Source organism: Perca flavescens, chromosome 17 (assembly GCF_004354835.1).
Source record: "Perca flavescens isolate YP-PL-M2 chromosome 17, PFLA_1.0, whole genome shotgun sequence".
NCBI lineage: Eukaryota > Metazoa > Chordata > Actinopteri > Perciformes > Percidae > Perca > Perca flavescens.
The window spans coordinates 20553889-20580745 of NC_041347.1; the positions used below are offsets into that span (position 1 = coordinate 20553889).

Consider the following 26857-nt stretch of genomic DNA (forward strand, 5'->3'; position numbering starts at 1 on the left):
GACAATTAAAATGTAAAAAAAATAAAATAAAAAACAGTCAATATTTTATTTACAACAAAAAAATCAATTTATAAAGACACTTTAAATACATTTGATCTGACATCAAAGGAATAATCATTGTGGTAGAATGACAACTTATCGAAATGCTTTAAACTTAAAATAAAAAAAATATTTGAAATCTATGGGGCGTATGGTGTGATGTCCATTAACCCCAATAAAAACCAAGCATTCAGCACAAAACACTTAGTCAATGTCAGCATACGGAAATTAGAACATGCTTCGATGATATGCAGCGACAAAATAAACTAATTAGGTACATTTAAATCTCTTTTTGTGGACCATCAATACTTTTGCTCCTAAAATACAGCGAAGGACGTCTCCTCACACATTAAAATTACAGATACAACGTTTTACCTTTCACACAACACTGGTTTTAACAAGAGCAAAAAGCTCACAGAAAAGAGCGATTACAGCATTGATATATCAGGAATACAAGTTTAGAAAACTAGATATGATCATAAAATACTTAAGGGCATTTTTGAAAACAACAGTTAAATAAAAAAAGGTTAGTTTGGAGCTTGAACAGGCTTGGGTGAGACCAAGGTGACTCGCTGTCAAAATTACATCGACAGTTTTACTACTGCATATTTTTTCTTTAGCTCATGTGGCAAAAGTGCAAATCAACAGCTTTACATTCCTTTATGTTTAATGTCAAGGTGATCAATTTTCTATATATACATATAAAAATGTATTTCTTCATTCTCCAGGACTTAACTAAGTGGGAGTACAGCACCTAAATGAAATGATGTGCTAAAGCAATAGATATATTCTTGTTCTCAACATTGTAAAACCCTCATGACAAGCACAGTATCGGATTGAACTTCATATGTAGGTACACGCAGGTAACATTTCACTCATTAACAACACAGTACATTCCTTTTCATTTTAACTCGTAGCCTTGTGATTTCAACATGGCGCTGTTTTTGACATAACATAACAGAGTCTTACAACTACAGACTTTTTCTTTTAACTCAACAGTACATCTCCGTTGCACCAGCTCTACCTTACATGCAGCAACACAAGATCTCAGAGTCGTCTTAATCACCAGTACATGTGAAATGATTAAAATAATCTCTCAACATCTTGTGATTGTGGGTGAAAATGATAACTAGTTATTGAAGTGCAAGACTTTCAGGGGGCACCGTATTTGCTGTATTACACAGGGAGGGGCCTAAATGCAGAAATGAAAAGAACATATGAGGCACTAGAGATCATTCATACTGCAGTAGGCTGTGCTTACAATAATCTGATAAACATGATTGGCCTTCGCTACCAACTGCAGGCTTTTAAAATTTCAACATGCTCAAAAAAGTGCATATTATCATCATTGGACATTCCCCAACAAGCTGAGAAAAAATGTGAATAAGTGGGGGAACAGTGTGTAGGCATGTCATGCTCACTAACAGTGGAATCTAAGCGGTCGGAGAAATGATGTCACTCCACCAGGATGAGCCAGTGAGCGCAGCCAAGTTAGATAGGAGTCTGTTTTGTAGCACAGACAGACACGAGGCTATAATCCAGAGTTGTGCAGGTTTGGGATGGGGTAGAATTTGGATACTCTACTCTGGGTGGTGGGGTTAAGGCATTCGGATTCGCCGCTCATCTTAAAGAAGACCTCCTGCTCCTGGAGCTTCCGTGTGAACTCCTCCTCTAACGCCTGCAGGGGGCAGCAGATACAAACAACTGAGTAAACCACTGAGGGTTACATCACAAACAAATCTGAGAATCAGAGACATTCACACTCCTGGCTGTAGAGGGAGTCTGTAAGAGACATGAAGAGTAAATGGATAAATAAATATACCTTCTTCCTGGGTCTTAGCTTCTCTCTCCATTCCTTTATCTCTTGGCTGTCCTCCTCATCCAGCTCCTTCAGCTTTTCGGTCTCATGTTCAATCAGAAGATGGCATTTCTCGTTCTGAAAGAAAATGTGGGTTAACACATTGGGCTTCAGGATTAATGCGCTGGATTAATAAATAACACCTCCTGTGCTCTATCTACTTTATCTGCACTTGAATAAACTAATGTCGCTTTGCTTTTATTATTTTTTTTCCCAGCACAGTGTGCTAAGATCAAAATCATTTCCTCTTATTATTATTTTTAATCACACTTTCTTTTCCTAATTATTCTTTTATAGGCACATTGCACTACTTATGATTTAGAGAGAGTGTGTGTGTGTGTGTGTGTGTGTGTGTATTTCTGTGCGTGCTGTGGCCTCACCTGCAGCTGCTGCAGCTCCCTAATGTTTGAGTCACACTGCAGCTGCAGATCCCTCATCTGGTTCTCGTGTTTCTGGTGTTGATGGAGCCTCTCGTTCTTCTGCCTCTTGTCTTCCTGGGAAGCAAACTGGACCACGCAGACGAAAATACAACAGCACAACTGTTAACAGCAACTCAAACCCAAACAAAGCTATTAAGTGATATGTCTTTATTGCAGATAGGTGGTTTTGAAAGGTGGTCTGCTCATGCTACAGGCAGTGGGAGCTGGTGTGTGGTGATTATGCAGAAGGACAGGTTAGGGACGCGGCCACGGAGCGGTCCATTTCAAACATGTACTACACTGATTGCAAGAACAAAATTCATACTTTTCTGGAACACCCTATTTTTTACCATCTACTTCTTGATGAAGATAATTTTTTTTACAATATTTAAGCGTTCCCCCACTGGTCTTATCTGAACAAAGCTACATTGAAACAGCATTTTGAGGAGGATGGGGCCAGTGAAGCTGTTGAAATGGTGACTGGGCTGGGATAATTAGGAGGGTTTGTATTGGGCAGATCCTCGGTGTGACCGTATGCCAGTGTGACATAGTGTTGCTAAAAAAGACCATGCATGCTCAGTAGGGCTGGGCGATATATCGATATTAAAAATATATCGATATATTTTTAAATGAGATATGGAATTAGACCATATTGCATATATCGATATAGTTCAAATGTGATCCTTGCTCCCATAGATATATACACAGATGTCGCCTTGAGGTTCTAAACATACGTCAAAACCGCCGCCATCTTGGAACAGAGGTCCGAAGCATTCAGATCAACGCTAAAGATGCCGGACTTTTGTACTGCTTAATTATGTTCGATAGAGGAAATGAAAAGAACAAACAGCAATGAATAACATTTAACAGGTGACAATGTGTTTTATGATTATGTATGCCGCCTTCGACCAGCAACCTGAGCTCCGGCGGCAGCGGGAGGCGGAGAGCTCCGTGGCCGGCCGCAGCGTCTCTTCCCCGGGAAAACACAGCTTTGCCTCGCTGCTGCGCTGGGTCCCCGCTGATCCAAATCGGACCAGCCAAAGACAGAGTGGTGATCGGTAGGATCTTACACGTAGTCCAGGATGACCTGTATGTCGATATCGGCGGAAAGTTCCACTAAGTTTGCCGGGCGGCAGGCGGACGGAGAGAAGCTACAGCGGGCAGCAGAGACCGTCTGCAGCTGCAGGATCTGGAGCTCAGTGCCCGTTAAAATGACATGTAACGCATAAATACATACAGAAATAAATAGTGGAGGAATGAGCCTGGACATTTCAGTCTGTTTTAAACTTCACCTTGAAGCAGAAACTCTTAGTTCAGAAGGGTGAAGTTTCCGTTTGGACTCAGATCTGTGAACCGATCATAATAAATATTCTTTGTATTAACACATTAATTAGTTTCTTTGTTTTGTAGTCGATAGTTCATCTTTTAGTTTACTTAAGTGGAAGCAGTATCAAGTGGAAGAATGGGACTATAAACCTAGGCTTACAGGCATGAGGCATTACATTTTGAACAAAGTAGATTATATTAATATCAAAAGCTTAATTGACCTTTGGAACGAATCACAAATATGGAGCTTTGATTTCAAAAAAGGTACTCCTGTTATACAGTATTTAGGTTTACATTTTATTGTTATTTGAACAGCTGAGCATTTAATCATGAACCAGGTGAAGAAACCGGTTTATTATTTATTTGATTTTGCAACTGTTTCTATGAAACTACTTGTGACATGTCATATTTGATTTTGGCTTTGACTGAACATTTGCTCTCACTTAAAAATATCGGGATATATATCGTATATCGATATTCAGCCAAAATATATCGGGATATGACTTTTGGTCCATATCGTCCAGCCCTAATGCTCAGTCACCTCTCCTTAAATGTGATGCAAGTAGAAATTGTAAAACAACAGCATGAATCTGTTACCTGTTTTATCCGCTCTCTCTCCTGCTCGGGCGTGACAGATGCAGTGGCGGTGATGCGGAGGCTCTTCTTGAACATGGCCATGCGAGTCTTGGCCTCGCTGCGCTGAATCTTGGGAAGACGGACCCTCTCTTGGGTCTGTTTGTTCTTCATCTCCTCTATCAACCGCTGGTTGTAGCGATGCATCTGCTCCATCTCCTATAACACACACACACAGAGTTTGGAGTTCAGCTGCATCATTTAAAATAAGACAATGTACATTTCTTTGAGTAGATTTCTCTCCAAGCTCTTACTTTCTCATGCCTCTTCAGCAGCTGGTGTCTCTGTAGGAAGTACTGGTCTTTCAGCTGCTGCTTCAGCAGCTGGTGCTTCTCCTGCAGGTGGCGCTCCTCCAACTCCCACATGGCCGCCTCTCGAGCTACAAAACATACATGTGCACACACACACACACACACACCACACACACACACACACACACACACAAAAACACCATGCGAGGCCAGGTTAAGATGATTAAACAACAAGGTACACGGTGACAAGTAGAGTGATGAAAGCAGAACAGACAGGAAACACTGTCAGCAAGTTGGACAAGCTGTAACATGTCTACATGTCAGTCAGTATTTGCACACGGTTGGCTTCACTGGCATACAGTCCCTTTATTAGCTAAGACTGAATTTTTTCTACATTTTAGGCTTCTGTTTGTTTCATGTATGTCCGTTATGAAACTTGAAACTTACACAGGATGTTTGAGCTCAGTTGGTTGCTTGAAACGTAGTCTAAGCACGGATTGATAACAAAGTCTGCTGATGTGGTTCAGCGGTGTTGTGAGGAGTCAGAACCATAAAGCGTTGCCGCGTTTCTCAGTAGCACATGAACGCACCACAACGGAATTCTTCAAATAAATCAATGAACAATGAAAACATTGACGAAAATAAAAGGTACGTGATATTTCCTATGAATGACTGCATGTCTCAGTCTCCTGATTTTCATATCACACTGAAATAAATAACAAATTGAAACTACTATGGTATGCTTTAGAAGTTGGTATTGGAAGCAGTGATGCAAAGATGTGCCGTTGTAGTTAAGGGGCTGATTTCATCTGTCAAGTAGTTTCTCCTCAATCTCTTACCTCTCATCAGCTGCTGCTTGTGGTTCAGGCAGTCTCTCTCAATAGTGGTGATCTCCAGTTTATGCTGCTGGATGATTTTCTTCAGCGCTCCGTCCAGGTCTTGCTGCTGCTTCTGTAGGAACTCCTGCTCCTGAGGAGCCAGAGAGAAGAAGAGCAGTGAGAGGAAGCCGAGGGGATCATACAGAGGGACAGCAAAGAGCTAAGAGAGAAAGAACAATACAGTGTCAAATGCATCTTACATATCAAAACTGCCTAAAATTAAATAGTATAATCTAGTCAAGCCATCCACTTCAAGTTCAGAACAACACAGTGCACGAAGATGCCACATCATCAACTGGAATCAGTAGAGGAGACACTCAAGAGATCATGGATGGCAAGGATCCACAATGAAGGTGAAGAGAGAAACTGTTTAGTAAAGATTCAGATTCAGTTTTATGTGAGACAACATGGACATTGACATTCAGCCTACATTATGCATGACTCATTACAAAATGAAGAATTAGCCATTTCATTTTCTTCTTTTTTTAATATCTTTACTAGAGGTCGACCGATTGGATTTTACCGATACCGATAGCTAGGTTGGGCTGTATTTGCCAATAACCGATTAATCGACCGATAGTATTTAGAATTGATACTGGATAAAAACAAACATTACACTCCAAGTAAAACAGTGCTGAACTTTATTATAAAAATAAAAAAACTGTATTGAACCATGAAAACATGCTAAATGAAATAAATATAAATACTGAAGTCAATAAAAGACATTCATTCAAACTGAAACCAAAAGTAATAAATAACAAATAAAAACAGTTAAACTGTCGGTTTAGAACGGTAACAGACGATCTCTGACCTGGAGGGATCTATCTTTCCCACTATACTCGTTGTTCTCGCTTGGATGCCCATATAAGGCATAATGTGTGACGGACTTGCCTTCCCATTGGTTGAAAACATAAACAAAGGCATCATGGGAGATTCCCTTGTCGGTAGCACCTACTGTCTATGGGTAGCACGGAGTTAGCGGCAGAAATGACTGAAAACGTGATGAATTATGGACATCAAGTGGATAAATCTTGGATGTAACAGTTTGGATTTAATGCTCAACAACCCCGAAAAAAGGCACAAGTTCCAGGCTGGGTAGAAAATCACCTGTAAAGGCTAGAAATACACACTAGAGGCCGCTATTGTAATGCATAATTCCAGCAGACCCTTCTCAGCTCTCGCGTACTGTGTAATGAATTACAGCGCGCACGTCTCAGCCGCTCCAGCAACGGACGCAACCAGGAAAAACTCGGTATGGATTTTTGCCGATAACGAAAGTTCCACGAATCAACTATCGGTGCCGATTAATCGGCAAAACCGATTAATCGGTCTACCTCTAATCTTTACACATAATTTAAAATTGAGATTTCGACTACCTAGCTGGTGGCAAATTGTCGGTTACATACTGCTATTACTTCACTATGATTCAGCATAATTGATTATACAGAATTCACTGTAGAAAACCTACAACAGATAACATTGTTATTTTAGTGCTGAATCTCAATTGAGATGGCAAAAAATTATACTGTAACCAAATTATGCACAATACAAGTGACTTTTACATCCATCCTGTAAGGCAGTCGGTTTATATTTGGACCTCAGCTGACAGAGACAAACATGGATCCAGACAGGAGGAATTCAACAACTACACCACCTCTGGGAAAGAGCACTGTTTACGTCCAGACTTAATGTAACAATGTAATACAATATAAATACCATATGAAATACACAGACTAGATGTAGAAAATGTGTGGATTGTTGGAGGGAAAATACTGAGCAGGAGAGGAAGAGAGAACCACTGCACAAACACAGTGATGACAACACTAAAAAAAAAAAACAACACCACCGTCCATTCTTACATGTGTCCTTAAAACTGAACCATTACAGACTATCTTTTTACTTCGCACATCTATGTATGGGCCAGAGACGGAGAGAAAGGGGAAGGGAGGGGGGACTTACATCCTGCATCTGAGCGTTGAAGAGTGCACATGAGGACAACTGAAAAGACTGTATCATAACCTGGGCCACTGCCTGTGGAGGAGAGCACACAGCGCACTCGTCCAGATCAGGGACAGACAGTACACAGCAGGCTGAGGATCTCTCTCTCACACACACACACACACACACACACACACACACCAGCACACATACACGGATTCTTCCTAAATTATGTAAGAGATTTCCCACATTGGGAATATTGGTGAGTTTAAGGCGCACAGTACAGTTTGGATAAATGTTAAGAGGAAGTCAATTGATTAGTTATTAATACACTTTTCGTCTTCTCATGCTTGAAAAGCAGCACTTGAGTCCAGCTTGCAAAAAAAAAAAAAAAAAAAAAACATTTTGTTACTTTCCATGCTACTGGCTCATGGAGTGTTAAGAATCTACGAGTTATCTTTCACACAAAAGAAGGCCTTTGTCCATGGCGACTCATGTCTAATGCATAAAAGATGCACAGGAAAACAAAGATTAGAAAGGGCTTTCAGGACAGATGTCTACTGTGGAAACAAAAGCTGTGTCTGAAATTGCTCCCTCGTTCATGAATTCACTACATGGTAAACACTCAAAGGTCCTCTATGGTAAGTAGTCAATAGAGAGTGGACACTTATGAATCATCATCATCATCATCATATTGCATCACCACTGACGAGTGTGCGGTGACATAACTGTGATTTCCATTTATCTCAGGAGAAAAGTTTTTAGTTTTAGTAGTGCACATGCAATTATTTTCACTAGCGATTATTAATTTGGTCTATAAAATGTTAGAAATGAGTGGAAAATCCCCATCATTTCCAAAGATATTCATTTTAATATCAACGTGGACGAAGAAAAACAGCAAACATTTACATCGAAGAAAGTCAGAACCAGAGAATGTATGTCACTTTAGTACATCAAGGTACTTAATCACATTGATCCAACAATTCTGTGAATCCAATACAGCCATAAAACAGTGCTGCTCATTAAGTTGCCTCTTTGCCCATGACGGCTTAATACCACCACATATATTTAAATGGTATAAAAAAATTGGCGGTTGACAAATATCTTTAGTCCAACGATACAAAGCGATTACAGACACAGCAATTCTTAGTGTTTGTGTGCATGTGTATACTTTCCAAGAATGAATCAGGTGATAGGGGAAGAGGGAAAGGAGACAGAGAGGAAGTAATCTTACTCATTCACAGAGTAAGAGACAGCAGGTGACGGTTTACCTCTGCGGCCTTAAGTAATGATAGGTCCTCCTTTATGCGTTTCATGAGCTCTTTTCTCATATGTTTGGGAGACTGTCCAACTTCCTGTTTGACCTACAGTGTATGTGCAGAAACTGGATGATACTGTATATTCTGAAAATCTAACAAAGCTGGCCAACGAGAGCAGAAGACATGCACGGCCCACTTTGAGAGGAGAGATATTGCACCCAGCCAGTAATTGATTTAAAGTCGGCATGCTTAATTCCCATGACCTGCGTCTGATGTTCCTTGGAACTAGTCAGTCAGTCTTATTTGATTAGTAGCACATCAGAACTGTAAGTTTGAACTGCACAAGTCAAAATCAAGTCATGAGTTTGTCAAAAGAAAGATACATGGCAGAAGAGGTTAGTCTCAAAAACAGCTCCTTGTGTATTACTTTGCATTCAATTAAGTCCCACATACCATTAAGATAATTATTTTGCCTCCAGAAGTTAAAAAAGAGTAACTGAGTTGGAATCATCTACGACCTTATCAGTCCTGATACATGGACTGCTCAAAATCTCTTGATTTATAACTGAATGCAGATTAGACTTCACTCATGTACCACGCCAAACTAAATAATTCACGTCTTGTTGGTTCCTGCCTGCTTTTAAAGAAGACTGATCACACCTGTACCTAAGAAACCATTGCAGAACTCTTTGTCACTGGTCTTGAAGACTACAGTCTAGTTGCTCCGACTTCGGTGATAATGAAATTCTCCCCCTGAAAACTGGTAAAACCTTCATATGTAATATCTTACCAGGCACCCTTAACCCACTTCAGTTTGCTTATCGACTGAATAGATAGTGTATATGATGCTGTTTCTTTTGTCCTGCACTCTGGCTTAGGTTCTTACTTTCAAGATGTTCTAAGACAGGTTGCTGTTCATAGACACTACTCCTGTGTTTTCTGTTCTATCCGAGTCTACTGGTTTCCTTTTTTATGTACTTGTTTATACTTCAACACTGTGTGTGTAACTCTGTGTGATAGCAATTGCATACCGTGTATACTTTGAAAGTTTTTCGTTGTATTGAAAGGCACTGGTGGCCTTTTGATGTATAGGCCAAAGAAATCCTTGACTATACACATAAACGATGATTCCATATCAGTTAACTCTGATGCAAGGCTTTTATCATTTCCCCAAATGAGCCCATCACCACTCTGAAAAATCTTCAAAAGTTGGCCATCCCATGACCAAAGCCACCTCACACACTCATACAAAAGACATGGTTAGTTAAATACACAATAACAGTACATTTTCAATAAAGAACACAACATTGGAAATATCAAAAATAATTTAAAAATATGCATTTCATCAGTAGGCAATAGCTTATATTTTTGCAGCTAAACAACCACAACAAAAGTACATAACTGAGAACTGTAGCAACCACTTTAAGCCAACTTGCAATACTATTTTTAGGTACAATAAAATTATACTCTACGCCCAGAAAGCAAATTGCGAGTAGCACAACCACCACCAGGCATCATAAATACACAATGGATGCCAACTGCAACTGTTGCCATAAAAAAAACTGCATAAAGCAAAACACGAAAACAGCAAGCACACTCAAAACATCCAACAAAGCATTTAAGGCTGTCAAGCAGAGAGAGGCATTAAACTACTAATGAATAGATAACATATATTTACATAAGCCCAGCACACTATCATGATAAGGTTTTATTCTTAGCCTAAGACTGAACTTGTGTTAAATAGTTGTCTAAAAATAACAAATAGACTTATTAGCACAGTACTGCTTAGGAGGCAACCAGAAGCCTCAGGGCAGATGAATAATGTATACAACAACATGGAGCTAGCAGCATCTAGGAGAAAGATAGCACAGTCTATCTGTTGCTATCATTTGCACACAAACCGTACTAGAACAGCAAGGCACACCACTCCCGTAGGATTAATATGACACAGCCAAGTATGCCACCACCGGCTAAGTTGTTAAACCCATGCACCATTTAACAGCTCGTAATTTATGACATGCAAATGCTTACGACCTTGAGCTCCCCCAGTTAGGAGCTAGTCAGCCCACTAAAGGCACTTCCATGCAGAAACAGTCATGCAACACCGTACCTCTTTCTTCCGGTTCTTCATCATGTTTTGGAACTTGGAGAGCTCCTTGTCTTGGTCCGCTTTAATGCGCTTGGCTTCGTCTCGCAAACGGCTGGTGTGATCCTGTTCCAGTCGCTCAATGGTCTGCTTCTGCTTCTTCTCAAGGTTCTCCACTTCTTGGTCATATTGACGCTTTTTAGCCTGAAAGAACAGAATTGGCATCAGCCTGACGTGATGACTATAAGTGTTTATACAGTATGTGATCCAATATCAAAAGATCAACACCCAAGCCTTTATTGCTTAAAGGTCCCATGGCATGAAATTTTCACTTTGAGGTTTTTTTAACATTAATATGAGTTCCCCCAGCCTGCCTATTAGTTGGGTCATCTATAGCAGTTCCGTGACCGTGGAGAGGAAAGGTTTGTTTCCCACTGGATTTGTCATCTATGAAGGTTAAAAAAAGAAATTAGCCGGGGTGCCCCTCTCAAAAATGTGGGGAAATTTTTTGGGAGCCCTATATCCAAAATGGCTGCCGTCAGCCTAGCTGGAAATTAACTTTTTAATGGTTTTGCCCACAGTACTGCATAATACATGGTTTCTGAGTCTATTTGGGTCAAGAAATTCATAAATGATAAAGATTTATTGATTTGACCTATTTTTGACCTTCAAATTCAAGATGGCCGCCGATTTTTGGCTCTTTAAATGTAATTTTTTCAAAATCGTCAAAGAGCCTTAATATTAGGCTCAAATGAAAGCTCTGCTCATACTGAGTGCAGTTATGGGCAGCAAAATTAAAACATACACATATGTCATCAGATGTCTGGGTTGGAACCAATGAAAGAGAGGAAATTATTAGGGCCTGAGCGCCAACAGCGGCGAAGGCCCTATTGAAACTGAAGGAATTATTATTATTTTCTGCAAATTTATTGCCTTTTTGAGGGGCTTAACATATTCAAAAACTCACCAAAATTGGCGGACTCATTAAGTCTGGTGAAAATGTACGTATTTTAAGGGTTTCAGGAGAAAATGGCTCACTAGCGCCCCCTACAAAGTTAAACAAAACCCTGCAGTGTGTTTAACGTAGACATACGAAACTTGGTGCACATATGTAACATGTCAGGATGTACAAAAAGCTTCATTGGAGCCATACCCTAAACCCAACAGGAACTACGCCATTTTGATTTCAAAATGGCGTAGTTCCTCTCCTCTCCTCCTCAATAGCTACAGACACAGAAATGGCACATACTAAGGAAAGCTCATTGTGGGACTGGCTCTAGTGGCTGTAATTCTGCACCAAGGCTGAATTTCGGGAAAGAGACTTCAGATACAGTATTAGGGGACCACTAAGGTCTATATAAAAGCATCCAAAGAGCACCATGTCATGGGACCTTTAAAGAGGAAAGGGGAAATTAACTGTGTAAGACATCTGTATGGCGTCATTTCAACCTGGCTATAAAACAGTGTGACAGACTCAAATTAAAGTTACTAATATTGTGACCATCACTGATTAGAAGACAATTTCCGCTTCACAGTAGAAATTCTAAATGAGTAAATGCTACAGTAAGTGATAGCGACAGACTGGTGTCTGGCTGCATCCTTCGTGCAAGTCCCTCATCATCAGATTGAGATCTACTTTGAGATGAAGCAGCTTGTTTCCTAGGAGTTGGCCAAATAGAATAACATCACATAACTGCGGTACGAACAAACTGACTCACAGTAGTTTCCTGTTCAAAGCGGCGGTAGATCTGCTCTCTCTGCTGCTGCAGCTTGTTGCTTAGCTGCTGCTGGGCCCTCTGCTCCTCTTTCTGCAGGAGGCGCAGCTCTCTCAACTCCTGCCGCCTGAGGAAACCACACACCAAACAGTCAAGTCAGGGTGCCACCCTATTTACTTATCTCAAATTCAATAGTTATAGATTTTTCACAAAAACATTTATTTTTCATTTCTGAGATGTTTTTTTTTTCTTATCTGCATTTTAAGATTGATAAAAAGTAGCCTCCCATTCATATTTAATAGTTGCTTTAAATGGTCCTGGGTGTCTTAATTTCTGAATCAGTATTTGTTAAATTGATACAGGTTAACTTTGTGCATTACTGACATAAGGACATGAACCCAACAGCAAATCAGCAAGCACTTATGTAAACATAAGTAGTAGTAGTAGAGCAGCATGTCTCAATTCTTAAAAAGGTAACATGGGGGATGACAGTAACATAATGCAGCAATCGTCATGGGAGATAACCCATCTGGCATTTGTAAAACTCTGTGGGAGTTGTGAAATGAACGTGAACTATTTAAAGCAGGCAAGTTAAATAGGCCGTGTCACATATTTAGACCAACAGTACGGTAAGCAGGTTAGAAACAGACGTACCTCAGGAACCTCATCTCTTCGCTCTTGGCGTCGTTATCTGTCACTATCTTTGATGTCGTCACACTGACCTCCACGCCATCCACCATGAACTTACGTGTCTTCTTCAGAGTCTTCTTCTGACGCCTTGACTCCTATAAATGAAACAGGGAGGTTTTGGGAGGCTCAAATGTTCATAATGGTGTTGATAATTTAACAACTGAGATTGTACTTGAAGCACATATTAAACTGTAATACCTGCATAGACACAGAGCCCCCTTCTTTACTCTTGGACAGGAAGCTGGAGATGGACAGATTGAGGTCAAGACTGTTGCTATCAGCAGCAGAGCTGCTTCCAGAGTCAGAGTCCTTCTCCAAATCCGGCTTGATCACAGCAGGGCTTCCATGCTCAATCTTGCTTTCTGAATCGGTTTCGCTCTCTGGGACGGAGACAGTATCTTGGGAAATGCTCTCATCTGCGCGAGTAGCTTTCTCCTCATCTTCCTTCACAGGACCTTCTTTACATGGGATCACTTGTTCTGAATCCTCAGAAGTGTCTTTGGCTTCATCACTGACTACATTTTTGGATTCAGTTGGGGCCTGTTCCTCCAGATCAACCTCCCCCTTGGGCTGATTCTCTTGTTCAGGCCGCTCTGCCTCCTTAGTGGCCTCATCTTCAGGCTTTTCCTCTGGCTGACTCTCTATGGCCTCCTTCTCCAACAACACCTCAGCTGACGACTCACCCACGCTCGACTTTGTGTCTGTCTCTCCATTTATGTTTGTGTCCACTACATTTGATTCTATATTCTGTGTGTCTATATTTAGGACTGTGCCATTAGCTGTGTCTTCTATTCTGTCCTCGGTCACTTTATGGTGAGGCGTTTCCTCATCTGGCTCTTTGCTTTCTTCTTCTGCCTGTGCCACTTCTCCTGATATGGATTCCGGTTCTTCAGTTGCATCTTCAGGTTGCTCTTGTGATTCTATGGATTCTTTTGTACCATCTTCTTTTTCTACCTCTATTTTCACCTCCTCTGGCTCTCTTGCTTCTTTTATTACTTGGGTAGGTTCATCCTGCATTTTCTCTTCCTTTGTCTCCTTCTGTTCCTCTACTTCTTGACCATCTGTGACAAGTTCTTGTGTATCCACTGGGTCTACAGGTTCTTCTGGCTGCAATACTAAAGGCTCAGCAGCAATCTCTTCAGCGTGAGCATCTTCTGGTTTAGTAGGTTCTTTAGGATCTTGTGAGATAAAGTCCTTGGTGGGCTCTATTAGCCCAGAGGCCAGGTCTTCATTACTGGCATCAGAGACCTCGTTGAGTTTCTCCTCCTCGGTCTTGTCTACCTCACTTGTTCCAAGTCCTTCATCAGAGAGCTTATCACTGGTCCGGTCCTCAGCGCGCTCAGCCTCCATCTTTTCTGTAACAGATTCCAGCGTGGAGGGAGTTGGTGGGACTTTGTCGTCCTCTGAGCTGGCCACACTGGCATCTGATGGCGCTCGCTTGTGCCCAGGAGCCGCCTGAGCCAACAGTTAGAAAAATATGAAAATAAAAAGATGTAATTTGCAAAGGTATCAACAACTCTTAACGCTCATACATCATTTAAATTATATATTTTGTTGAGTTCTATTACGCTTGTTATACACATAGACCAATAAAACTACAAAGTGTAGTACCAAAGGTGTATCAGGCTCTTCTTCCTCCTCCTCCTCTTTGCTATCCTCGATCTCCTCTGTGACTTCAGCTTTGGCCTCGGCTATGAGTTCTCTGAGAGGTCTGCTATCAGTTACACTGGTAACAAAAGGATGCTACATAGGTTGACAGGGACACAAGAAATATAAATCTTTATCCTTCACAGCAAAACAGAAAAAGTCACATTCAGAATTTTTATTTAAGTGTGTATGCATTCTTTGAGTTATGTTGTAGGCTACGTTGATGGTTGCGTACTGCGAGTTAACAGTAGGGAGTGAATGGAGTCGGGCAGCTCACCTGTAGAAGCTGTAATGTGCTCCACCTGTTGTCCACATTCTTATCGAGTGCTTTCCGCAGAAAGTCGTTAAATTCTGGTGACCTTTTAAGAATAAATAAAACAGAATCAATCAGTTTGATGGCCATAGATCAGAGGACGTGAAAAATAACATTCTTGCCCTGTGGCCGTTCAGTTAAAGGGGCTGTACTCAAAATACTGAAACAACCAGCAGGCTGGATTGTCTCCACATGGTTCTCACAGACCATTCCCCCAATACATGAAATACCTACGTTTTTTTAAAGGCCACATGCAGCACCCGCAGCCCGACCGGCTATCAAAACAAAGAACAGAGAAGCTCGGCTTACAACACACGGAGGGAGTGTGACTTCACTCTCTGGTCAGGGTGCCATTACTCCACTATATCCTTACATAAATTTATTTTTTTTGCTGCTATATATATATTTTTTTTATTAGGATCCAGAACATCAGCTAATATACTATATTAATGTGCTGAATATCGAGTACGGCCCCTTTAAGCACTAACAATTCACCAAGCTTTCACACATTAAAGAGTCAACATATCCTTATCTCCAAACTGGAAACATTCCAGTGCCACCTCTCTAGTTATCACCAGTGCTCCATCTCACCAGCGAGAAGGATGCATTAGTGTGGGGGGCTCGGACTTGGCTATTTTCAGCAGCACTCTCATGGGATTCATCTCGTGGTTGGGTGGCTCAATCTGTGCCAGCTCTATCAGGGTTACCCCGAGGGACCAGATGTCGGCCTTAAAGTCGTATGGACGGTCCTTGGAAGTTTCGCACATTACCACCTCTGGGGCCATCCTGCAAAAGAAAGAAAAAGAAGTTAGTGGGTATGTAATTAGCATAAGCGGAGTGCGAGTGAAAGTGTGCATTCAGGCATGTTTGATATCTTCACTCTAAAAAAGACAATAAAATAGTATGAGTGTGCATTTCGGTCTGGAATTTGAAAGATAGGAAGCCTATTCAGTATTTAAAGCTGAGGTCATCCAACCCTGTGCATCTAAATTGCTGAATGAGGCCTTGTCCATTTCCACATTTCCGTTCTACATCACGGCATAGAAAAATCATAGCTGCAAGACACGCTTGGACAATTATCAGATAGAAAGGGGTAAATGTCCTCTTGTCTGCAGGCTGCATGACTCACCAATACGGAGTGCCGATGAAAGAATCTCTTCTCTGTAACGTCTTGGTATTTTTAGCAGACACCCCAAAGTCAGCTAAAAGCAGAAATGAATTAGGATTCTTTTCATCAGTTAATCAAACTGTATAATGACACGTTAAGCATTAAACAGTGAATATATAGATAATATCAAATAATAAAATACATAACATTTCTACTAGAGCCACACAGTTATAGCAGAATTCTTTCTCAACTATCCTGCTTTAAGCTTTCAAATATGAACCCCATAAGTGGGCAGAAAATCCCTTTCTTATCATCACTCCCAGCAGTTCTGTTGCCTGTGAAATAATTTTGTCCTGCTCTTTTTCTCCCCTCACTTACAGTAAGCAGTATGCACACATTAGAGGGAAAGAGAGCTCTACCATTAAGGCCCTGGTAACTGCTTGATAAGTATTGTTTGCCTGGCTTTGCCATGACCCTCTGCCTACAGAACATGAATCATCAGGGAGCCAGCAGCTATGGATGCTACAGTAACAACATAAATACTTTTACTTCTGAAATATTATGTAACCAATTCAATATATCACCAACTCCAGCACAAGTGGTGTAAAAAATAAATGCAGGTCTCTCCTTTGGCGCAAAAGAAAAAGCGTCATAGTTTTTTTTATTTTATAACTTGACACCGCATGAATGACTCATTCCAGTTTTATCATATGTAAACACAGTCCTGAGCACCACTATCCCCAAAGTCACGTAGCTGAGCTGGTTGGTACAGCACTGATGGCAAAGGGATCCACAATTGACTTTACTAATTAGCCTTTAACGGTAAGCCTATTAGTGTTGTCCCCACAGAAAGGTTCAGAGTGGCCAATAAGATATCTGAGAGAGAAATCTACTATGAATCGACTATTGTTCTGTGTAGTATTATGAAGTGAGTACCTTAGTACGAATATTTGAATAATCCTTCACATTTAGAGAAATATTATGATGGAAAACTCAGCAGCAAAAGAGGATAGATTTTTACCCAGTTTCACTTCTCCATCCAAGGAGAGGAGAATGTTCCCGGCTTTCAAGTCTCTGTGGATGACTTTGTTCTCGTGGAGGTAAGACAAGGCCTCCAAGGTCTGCCGACACACCACACGGATCTGGGGCTCCGTCAGGGGCCTCTCCAGTTCTGTGGATCAAAATGCACACAATTAATTAATAATTGATTATGGTTATCGTAGTTTTTGTGATTCACTTTTACAAACGCAGACAGGGCCATTTTGGATATGTTAACATCAATTGTGATGGCCTGGTGGTCAGACACAGAATGCAGGTAAAACTGCAGGCCATTATGGACCATGACCCTCACCCTCACCCCCCTACACAAAACACTAAACAAACTCAAGAGCACTTTCAGCAACAGACTCATTCAACCCTGCTGCTCAAAGGAACGCTAGAGGAAATCATTCCTGCCTGCTGCCATTAAACTCTATAACTCATCTGCCCCTATTAAATGACCACTATTAGTCTCCATTACCAGTACAGATTAATTACGTGTATCTGTATCCCTCCTTTTTAAGTTTGATTCCTTCTCCTCTCACTTGTGATTGGCTCGCCTGATGCAACAACTGCATGCTGGTGGTTGCCATGACAACATGCTGGCTGTAGAGCTGTGTTGGAATGGACATTCATATATTTGCCTTATGTCCTCTCTGCACCTTATTTATTATGCAGTCCCACTGTAGTTGTATCCCTCCTTTTTAGGTGCATTTTTATTGTATCGTGACTGTACTGTATTAATAGTAGTGTTTTATGTTGTAACTGTATTTAAGTACCTGGCTGCGAAGACACCTTAATTTCCCCGCAGGGACATATAAAGTTAACTAACTAACTAACTAACTAACTAACTACAATGATGGTATCCAATAACAACTGGAGGACAAAACCCCATCCTGACACCAGCCAGCATGCATGAATCAAATTAATCTGGGGGAAGGAATTGGTTCTCTATGAGTCAGTCCACAGAGCACAACACATCAACATCCAAGAGTGAAGTGAATTAATTTGTATCCACTTTGTAATGCACACATATGAGAAAGTGGTGAGGTGTTTCTTCAAGCTTCAAAATAAGAGAGAGAAACTGCAGGCATTAGAAGTGGACTAACCACTCCTTGAAATCTGAGCTACAATAATTACACAGTTGGAATGGCTTCTCCAACCGGGGAGAGGCAAAACAATCCCGCAGAGGAGACTTCTGGATGGAATAAAAAGAGTTGGCACTTGAGGATGGAGCAAAGAAAAAGATCCAGCACTTTATAGTGTTTTTTCAGTTTCCTGCAATGAAAGAGGGACTTACCCAGCATGATGGCATCCACTGCACCACCCGCACAAAACTCAATCAGAATCTGAAATGGTAAAACAAAGTGGAACAAAAAGTAATGTGTACTGTAATGCAGTGAAGCCACCAACTCCTCTCATAGCACAGAATTTCCTTCAAGAACTTGTGTTATCCAAGGTAGGTAAACAACATGACCTTTATAGGAAAGACATCAGAACCCCTTTTCTAGGTTATTCATTACGCTGTAGAGACATTTCAAGAAGACAATCAATCGGACACTAAACAGCTATACTGAGCAAACTCTATTGACAGATCTTTTATTTTCCATTTCAGGACAATCTCTCTGTTTCCTTGTCGGAGCGAAACATCAGTAGAGGTTCCAGTTGCAAACTGGAGACAGAGACTAGGATCCTCTCCCTGTAGTTTCTTCGCAATACAGAGCATGATTTGTATGCAGAAGATGTGTAGTTCATCCTGTTAGTAGAACAATTTCTACAAAATAAGTTCTTATTGTTTAGAGTGTAAATGCTTAACGTGTGTGTCTCTACGACTCACATACAGGATATTTCATCATCATTCAGTTCTGATGAAAAATGATTTCCTCATTTGGGTAAACGTCATAAAGCCAATACTCCCTTTCAAGTCAAGATGGCAGGGCAGTACACACAATTTCCTTTCTGGAGCATTGACAGTTTAATTCTTGCCAAAAACAAATATTCTTTGTATATGTATCTAAACCATACTATTTCTTTTAGGGAAGATGTGAAAGGAAATATGCTGATGAAATATGCTAGGGAGTTAAAACCATAAGAACTTAAATTTACTTTCACTTGTCTTATAATAATATACAACTAAAAGCTACATTAAGAGTTTAGGCTTGAGCATAATGATTTCACAAATCTTCTGACACGCTTAAACCAAATTACCGGCTGTCTAATAATAAGAGAACTACGGATTCACCAGGTCATGGAGCAACTCTGTGAAGCCACAGTACATTAGATGAACATAACACCGTCCCCTAATACTGTTATAGGGATATAAAACGGACCAGCTCCTGACCTCAGTTGTAATAGCAGATGTAATGTACCCGACCACCACTTCATATTGGCACTTGCCAGTTATTTGGCAGCTCATGGTATCAGATGATAGACAAAAATCAATCAAAGCTACACTCGAGCACCGCCTTCTTTTCAGGGACTCAAACAAAGAGGAGAACCCAAGTGGCTGTTTCTGTTCTGCATTACAATTTACCGTACAAAGGGAATCTCGTGGGTTAAATTGAACAACATGCATGTGAATAAATCCTCTCTCTTTTCTAGCAACATGTTTTCCTTGATTAAACTTTTGTGGAAAAAAAATTATACATTAACTTAACATGTGCAAAGCATAAGCAGTTACACATTAATCATGCTGCTTAAAGACGGGGGCCGAAGGGACAACCTGTATGCAGCTCTGAATTATTCAGGCACTTTCTCCAGCCACCAAAACCGCTCCATTATCTTCCCATAGATGTGGCCAGTCCACAAGGGACGGCCACATGACACCACCTGCCAGGACCTAATTGCTCTAGGGCCTCTTACTGCACACAGAATGAGATCTACTGACCATATATTAAAACTGCACCGTGACTCAAGTATCTGCTCACAGTAAAATAGCTTGAAAAGGAAGCAGACTCTTTAAAAAATGGGAATTTTGAAAAAAAAGAGAATTTTACTCTTTTGTCACTATAAGGCCGGTTACACACTGCACGCGTCGCGCGAGCGTGTCAGCCGCGGGGCGTGTCCGTTTATATTTCGGCTCCCATGTTAACAGGTTAGAGCTTACACACTGCCGGCGTGAGACGCGCGGCTCGAGACGCGCCTGAGACGCGTGCCTGCTAGAAATAGAACCGACGCCTATTTTTCACGCGAGACGCGAGCGCGTTGGAAGCGTTTTCAGGCAAAATAGAATAGGAAAATATGTTTATATGTCATTTAGACACGAATGCATATTAATAAATGACATCTTGATGTTTGAAAGTCTAGGTTTTGACATCAATGTAGATATAAATGTAATATAAAATTTCAGAGAAAATATTTTTAAATGTTGCACTGGTCATACAGAACGAAATATTCTGTAACATATTTTGCAGTCAATACTGCCGACGTTGTCTTGCTTTAATCAAATCAGTAGGCTATAGGCTATATAAAGGGTAGGAGGATAGGCTACCATGACAACGTGAGTGACGGTCCAACATCAGATAGGCTGTATAGGTTCAGCTACACAGACAGCCCACTTACCCATTTTTCAGAGTTTGAATCTGTCGGCACTATGTCCCAAGATCAGCCCTCCCTGTACCTAGCAGCAGGAGCAGTGCCGCGTCAGACACGCTTCTGGTGTGTAGGACACAGAAAAATCCACGTAAGCTGACACGCAGCTGAGACACAACAGAAAAGCCACGCTCGCGAGACGCGTGCTGTGTGTAACCGGCCTAAAGAAACAATATTCCCTGCTTAAAGTGGCCATATTATGCTCATTTCAGGTTCATAATTGTATTTTGAGGTTGTACCAGAATAGGTTTACATGGTTTAATTTTCAAAAAAACACCATATTTTTGTTGTACTGCACATTGCTGCAGATCCTCTTTTCACTCTGTGTGTTCAGGTCTCTGTTTTAGCTACAGAGTGAGGCATCGCACTTCTAGCCCATCTTTGTTGCTATGTAAGTATCACATCATCTAGCGGTTACAACTTCAGTCAGTACAAGGCAGGATTAGCCGGGAGACTTCTTCTAAATGAGGGCGCACTTCCAACTTTGCGTGGAATACCTGCAGAATAGGGACATGTAAGTAGTTCTTTTGTAGATTATGGTGAACTAGTGTGTGTTGTAGCAGTGTTTTTCCATTGAGAATGAGCTAGCATGCTATGGTTAGCCACCTCGTCTGACGTTTCTACTGACATAGAAAGCCCTGCAGATTTTGAACAGCTCACCCGGAGACTGAAGGCAGAATACATTCAGAAACCCGTATCTCACTCAAAACAGCATGGAGGTTTGTTTTTTTCAAGTTTGTATGCATGTGGAAGCAGCAGAGACACAAAATAACACCCCAAATCCCAGAAAAAGTGATTTTTTTCATAATATGGGCACTTTAAGATTTATGGGGGATAAGAGTAAGGTCAAAATAAAGAGTATGCCCGTGACTTCAGCTAGAAGATTTTGACCTAATAGCTCTGGGAGGTCAGGCAATCCTGCCGTCAAACATGCAGTCTTAGCCTTGTACAATCCTCTGACTGTGCCACATGATCGATTTCAGATTCTTCAAAGGTAGGCAATGGGGAACAAATGCACTGTTATTATCCCTAAATCGAATGATATAAGAGTCCAGCATAATGAATAGTGGCTTGTGATGAATTTGTGTGTCTCCATGCGTGACTGGTTCACTGCCGCTGTGTCTCCTTGGCTTCAAATCAACAGCAACACACGAGAAAACAGTTCTCTCAGTCAGGCACTTGCTTACTTACCCAAAGTTTGCCTTCAAAATAGAAGGCATCCAGCAGTTTGACGATGTGATGGTGGTTGCAGGAGGCCAGAATGTCAATCTCCACCATGTAATCCTCCAATTCATCCTCTGTCTTTGTGTCAATAACCTTGGCAGCAGCGAGGGTCCCATTCTGTTTGTTCTGAGCCTGAAAGCAACATTGACGACAAATGATTGTAGAGAATGTTGTTCAATACATTTCTTTTCTAATATTGCTGGCTGGACTACAAAACCATCAGCTTGGCTTACTTTGCTGGGACTGTGCAGTATAGTGGCTATTTTGGAAGAACACCCATCAACATTAACAATTTCATTTAAGACAAAAGCCATTTTGGAGCTAGAGTAATGAAAACTGCAGCACTTTGGCTTGTGCAGCACTTAGAAGATCACATCTCTATAAATACATTTCATTGAGACTTTATGATAACATGTTGTTATATATGGAAAAGGAACACAACTGTGAAAAAAACCACAGCAACCATTTGAAGTAAAAATATTTACAATACGCCCCATCATCTTCTGACCTACCCTAACAAAAGCTGATCTTGTGTAGCTTGCTCACTTCCTCCTCTTCTTTTTCTCCCCTCACTTCTTTCTTTCCTTTCACTTTGATACACATACTGTAAAGTCACATGTGAAGTTACAGTGGCAGTCATTTAGAGATTATACCAAATAAATCTATAATTTAATAGGGAAATGGCTTATGCTCATCTAGGTAACAAATGCCCTAAAATCTTCATTCCTGATTAGGCTGTGCTAAAGAAAAAATGACCACCCACCCTGTCAAAAAGTAGCCAAGAAGTTATTTTAAGGCCAGCTTTGGGCTTAATGTTTATGGATACAGACACAATCTTGGGGAGTTAAGGAAAAAGAAAAGGGAGGGAGAGTCACACACTATATTTACACAGCTCTGACCTGACACACTCCCCATCTTTTTCCCTTTGTGCTGGCCGACGCCTGTCTAGCACAGACCATCAGTAATACATAAAATGCACAATATAAGCTTCATGGTGAAGAGGGTAGTGATAATTTGTCTGCCACTGAGCTATTCAAGTGGAGCATGTGACCTTCAGTCATTATGTAACACAACTCTGTAGTGTTTTGAGGGTATCATTGAGAGAGTTTGTGGGTGCCATAAAAACAAATAACATTGTTAAAATCATGCACATTGTTAAAATGATCAGAAGGGCTGAATTTCTGTCACTCATAAGCCAATCTAACTATGTGAACTGACAAGCTGTGTGAACAGAATTTTATAAGCAGTTTGTCCAAACAAATGGCCTGTCTCTTTACTTTACTGTGTCTCTTTTTATTTGCTGATGTGCATACTGTATTTATTGAGGACTCTTCTGTCTGTTACTCTCTAAAACAGCTGATTCAGACTTTGCTGGCAATATTCATCACCCCACCCAAATGAGGCAGCCATCAAAAGCATGTGAAATACGTAGTTTGTGTTTATAGTAACATGACCTCATGAAGGCAAGTCCTACCTCTATGTGTGGGAACCACAGACTGGTGGGAACAGGGAGTTAATACATTGTGAAGAGTGTATTTGTCTACATCTGAGAAGGCATGTAAGTCCACTGGCTTTCATCACAGCTAGTTAATCAGCTAATAAGACTTGCAAATGAAGATTCGCTGGGCCATTAGCTGCTTTATTTGATCACCAGAGTTCCAGGAAGGGACAACATAAGCCACAGAGAAAGAAAGAGAAAGCTGGGGGTTACTGCAATAAAAGAGTCTTGAATTGATGAAGAGATGGCGCTTCATGTTAAACTAACCACTAAACTACTGAGCTATCAACATTTATCATCTGATAATAATGATCAGTTATATGCGGATATTGTGTCCACCTCATGTATAATGTACAGTGTGTTGGTAAAACTGAGTGTATGGCATAAACAAACTACTTGCACATTTGACTTTTAAGGGTACCTGCTATCAAGATATACATATATCTATTTTATTTTATTACTGTTTATCTGTGTCCTCGGATCTCTCTGAGCAACCAGATTAGACAATCCAGTTTGGCATTTGTGAGGCCATGTTTATTCTGTGGTGGTGAACCACACCTTCAACAGTTTGAGTGAGGCCAAGTGCAATTCAATGACATGGTGGCAAAGTCATATTTACAACATGATAATGTACAGGGCCTATCTTAAACATGGAAAAAATCAAGGACACACTTAGGATGTAAGCTTAAACTGTCACTAAACACAATCCTAGGTTACATTTCTTTACCTCCTTACCTTGAAGATGTTAGTAGGCAGGTAATAGTTGCAGTACAATACAGTATGAGTAAGCTGTCATAGCATGCACTTGACACTAAAATTGCAATAACTGAGGGTTATGCTGTCATTTTAATGTATCATGACCTGCATGCAACAACATGAAACACAACAAAAGCCTGTCTTGAGAAATGGGTTAGAAAACCCCAAGACGGATGTAACATATTACCTTGTAGACTTTCCCAAACGCTCCATCTCCCAGCTCCCCAATGATATCCCATATTTCCTCGGGGTTAACGTCTCTATGTACATGTTCATACTGCTTCTTCTTCTTATCAGGCCCCAACTTGAATATCTTCCGAAAATTGAAGAAAGACATCTTTCGGACGTGAACTACGGTGCAGTGAATGCGATCACTTCGGTTATTTCCGCAAAGAATATAGCGGTTCCTCCCGACGCGGAGCTCAAATGGCTATCGAAATAACAGCATGCAGGCGTCAAATGAAGGCAGACAAGCTGCTATAGTAGCCATTCAGCTGTGATAATGGCAATTATAACTTCCCTCGACGGCTGTTATTCATTATCGCATCATAGCTAGCGGTGTTCAGGACGCTGGTCGATGAGATGAGGGATACAGAGACGAGTTCGCTAATACGCACAGGCTAGTAATTCCATTTTAATAAAATCAAATAAATAACATCAATAAGCAAATATCGACCATAGTATCAACCTCAACGCGGCATTTTAATCATTTAGCTAACCTAGCGAGTAAAACACGGATAGTCCGATGACCCCATGCTTCGGTTGGCTGACCACACAGAAGTTAGCAGACCAGCGTCAAGCTCGGTAACGTAACGGCACGTAATTTCCGTTCAAAAACAAACTGTTAAACCGTCTCTGCTGTTCGTAACGAACAGCCGTAGGCCTACACACATATGTGGTTACCGTCAGAGGTTCAGCACAGTGAACTCCACATGACGGCAGAGTAGAATCTGTGCGCATTCAGTGGGCAGCAACCGCTAACATCATGCCATGGAGGAGAGCTTCACGTTCCCATCGCTGTAATCAAAACCGCGTCGATTTGAAAGCATGGAAGGCATAGTCATGGAAGTTAACAGCGTTAACGCTAACGTTATGTCGTTTTGTCAGGCGTAACGTTAACGCTACACTGTTTGCTGAATAAAAATACTAAATGTAACGTTATTATCATAATATGGTAACGACGGTTTTGTGTTGCTGTAATAACGCAAGAGACTTTCTAAGCTTTTACTTCGGAGGCTAAATGTTTCCGCTGTCAGTTGGCTTTGTCGGAAGTCAGCTTGACGTAGTTAGTTAGCTGTATCTGTTTCCTGAATCTGCTCGGCTCAGCCCCCTCGGCTCTAGGATCTACCTATAATAGACTGTATAGTCAATGGCTCTAGCTACCCATGGATGTATTAGAACGGCTCTACCACGCATGCTACTGGTTCCTGTCGTGGGAACAGAATGGTAGAAGTTGTTTTCTTCAGGCCCACATTTAATTATGTTATGAAGCTGATGATGTAGCTAGTTAGGCTAACATATCAGCTTATTCAGAGTAAGCATTCATAAACTTGTGAGCTGAATAACCTTATGATTTAGTTTAGTTGGCCTTATATTTTAAAAATTCACAGTAAAAGTAGGTCTGTAAGTGAACATATTATTTACTATCAGGGTACAACAAGATAATGGGCTATGTAACGTTATGGGATCCCTGATTGCTCATAATCCACTGTTGGATGAATTATAAATTATTGTAAAATAGCCTAAGCCCATTCACTTTTAGTTGTTGTAGCTTCGTTACTTGAAACTGGACACATCACGTTAGGTTAAGAGCAGACCCCTTACTTAAGTTAATGCAGCAATATTAGGCTAGTTAGATACTAAAAATAATCAATTAGAATAAAAAGTTCTGCAGTAGGCCTAGGCCTGGATCCATCCATCTAGGGATGGAAGTAGGCATTAAGTGTCATTAGCAAAAATGTAGCCTACTCAAGTATCAAAAGTAAGTAATTTGATACATTTTGTTCAGCTGAGGCATGACAATATTTAAAGAAAAAGCCTTGCGTAGGCTAGAATATTTAAATATATGATCGTATTTTATAAACTGATAGAGTGTTTTAAATCTGAATCAGTCTGTCAGAATCTAAATCCCTAAACGTTAGTTTTTGGTTTGGTTCGAACTAACCTTTAGAGAACCATTTGCGTTCCCTACACGTTCTGTGTTAGTGGGGCTAAAATATTTGCCTTTGTAATGTAGAAGTCTGAAAAGCCATGGAATAGGCTATTTAGCTAAACAAGAATACAAGTAGCGTACCTCAGAACTGTACTTACACATACATAAAATGTACCACCTTTAGGAGAAGGATTTTTGTTTTGTGGAAAAGGTATAGGCCTGTGTGATTGTTTTAGTCTCCTCTTCACATCCATGTCCATGCCTCCGCCACTAGGAGGAAGCAAAGTCATTTAGCCTACCATAAACCGAGTTTAAGTGCTGTCGGAAATCTGCTGTCTGTGAAATTAACGGCAGAATCGGTGTTGATGTTATGTGATTGTCAACTCAGCAGACAATTGTACGTTTATGTAGCTGTACATGCGTGTTTAAGCGTACGAG

The 26857-nt window shown here is 40.8% G+C and overlaps 1 protein-coding gene across 4 annotated transcripts; it reads right to left on the minus strand.

Annotated features, from left to right (window-relative positions):
- Nucleotides 1-32: 32 nt before the first annotated feature.
- slka (STE20-like kinase a) lies at nt 33-26694 on the minus strand. 4 transcript variants are annotated; one of them, XM_028603053.1, is made up of 19 exons: nt 26578-26694; nt 21981-22145; nt 18499-18547; nt 17182-17331; nt 16182-16254; nt 15644-15838; nt 15017-15098; nt 14704-14835; nt 13291-14547; nt 13057-13187; nt 12406-12529; nt 10712-10891; nt 7364-7435; nt 5366-5495; nt 4530-4654; nt 4240-4434; nt 2278-2403; nt 1862-1975; nt 33-1717 (listed from the first exon to the last, which is right to left on the minus strand). In XM_028603053.1, the coding sequence occupies exons 1-19, from the start codon at nt 26677-26679 to the stop codon at nt 1571-1573; spliced, it is 3549 nt and encodes a 1182-aa protein (XP_028458854.1). In that variant the 5' UTR covers nt 26680-26694; the 3' UTR covers nt 33-1570. The 4 variants fall into 4 exon arrangements, with proteins under 4 accessions (XP_028458854.1, XP_028458853.1, XP_028458856.1 ...); XM_028603052.1 differs by lacking the exon at nt 26578-26694 and adding an exon at nt 24455-25546; XM_028603055.1 differs by lacking the exon at nt 26578-26694 and adding an exon at nt 22526-22628.
- Between the last annotated feature and the right edge of the window lie 163 nt (nt 26695-26857).

Excerpts from the sequence above, each read along its gene's own strand:
- slka (XM_028603052.1), bottom strand. The coding sequence starts at position 24,604 with ATGTCTTTCTTCAATTTTCGGAAGATATTCAAGTTGGGGCCTGATAAG. Across the intron at positions 15,099-15,643 it reads CTAATGCATCCTTCTCGCTG|GTCACCAGAATTTAACGACT; the intron begins GTGAGATGGAGC and ends TATTCTTAAAAG. Across the intron at positions 1,718-1,861 it reads AGCTAAGACCCAGGAAGAAG|GCGTTAGAGGAGGAGTTCAC; the intron begins GTATATTTATTT and ends TGCCCCCTGCAG.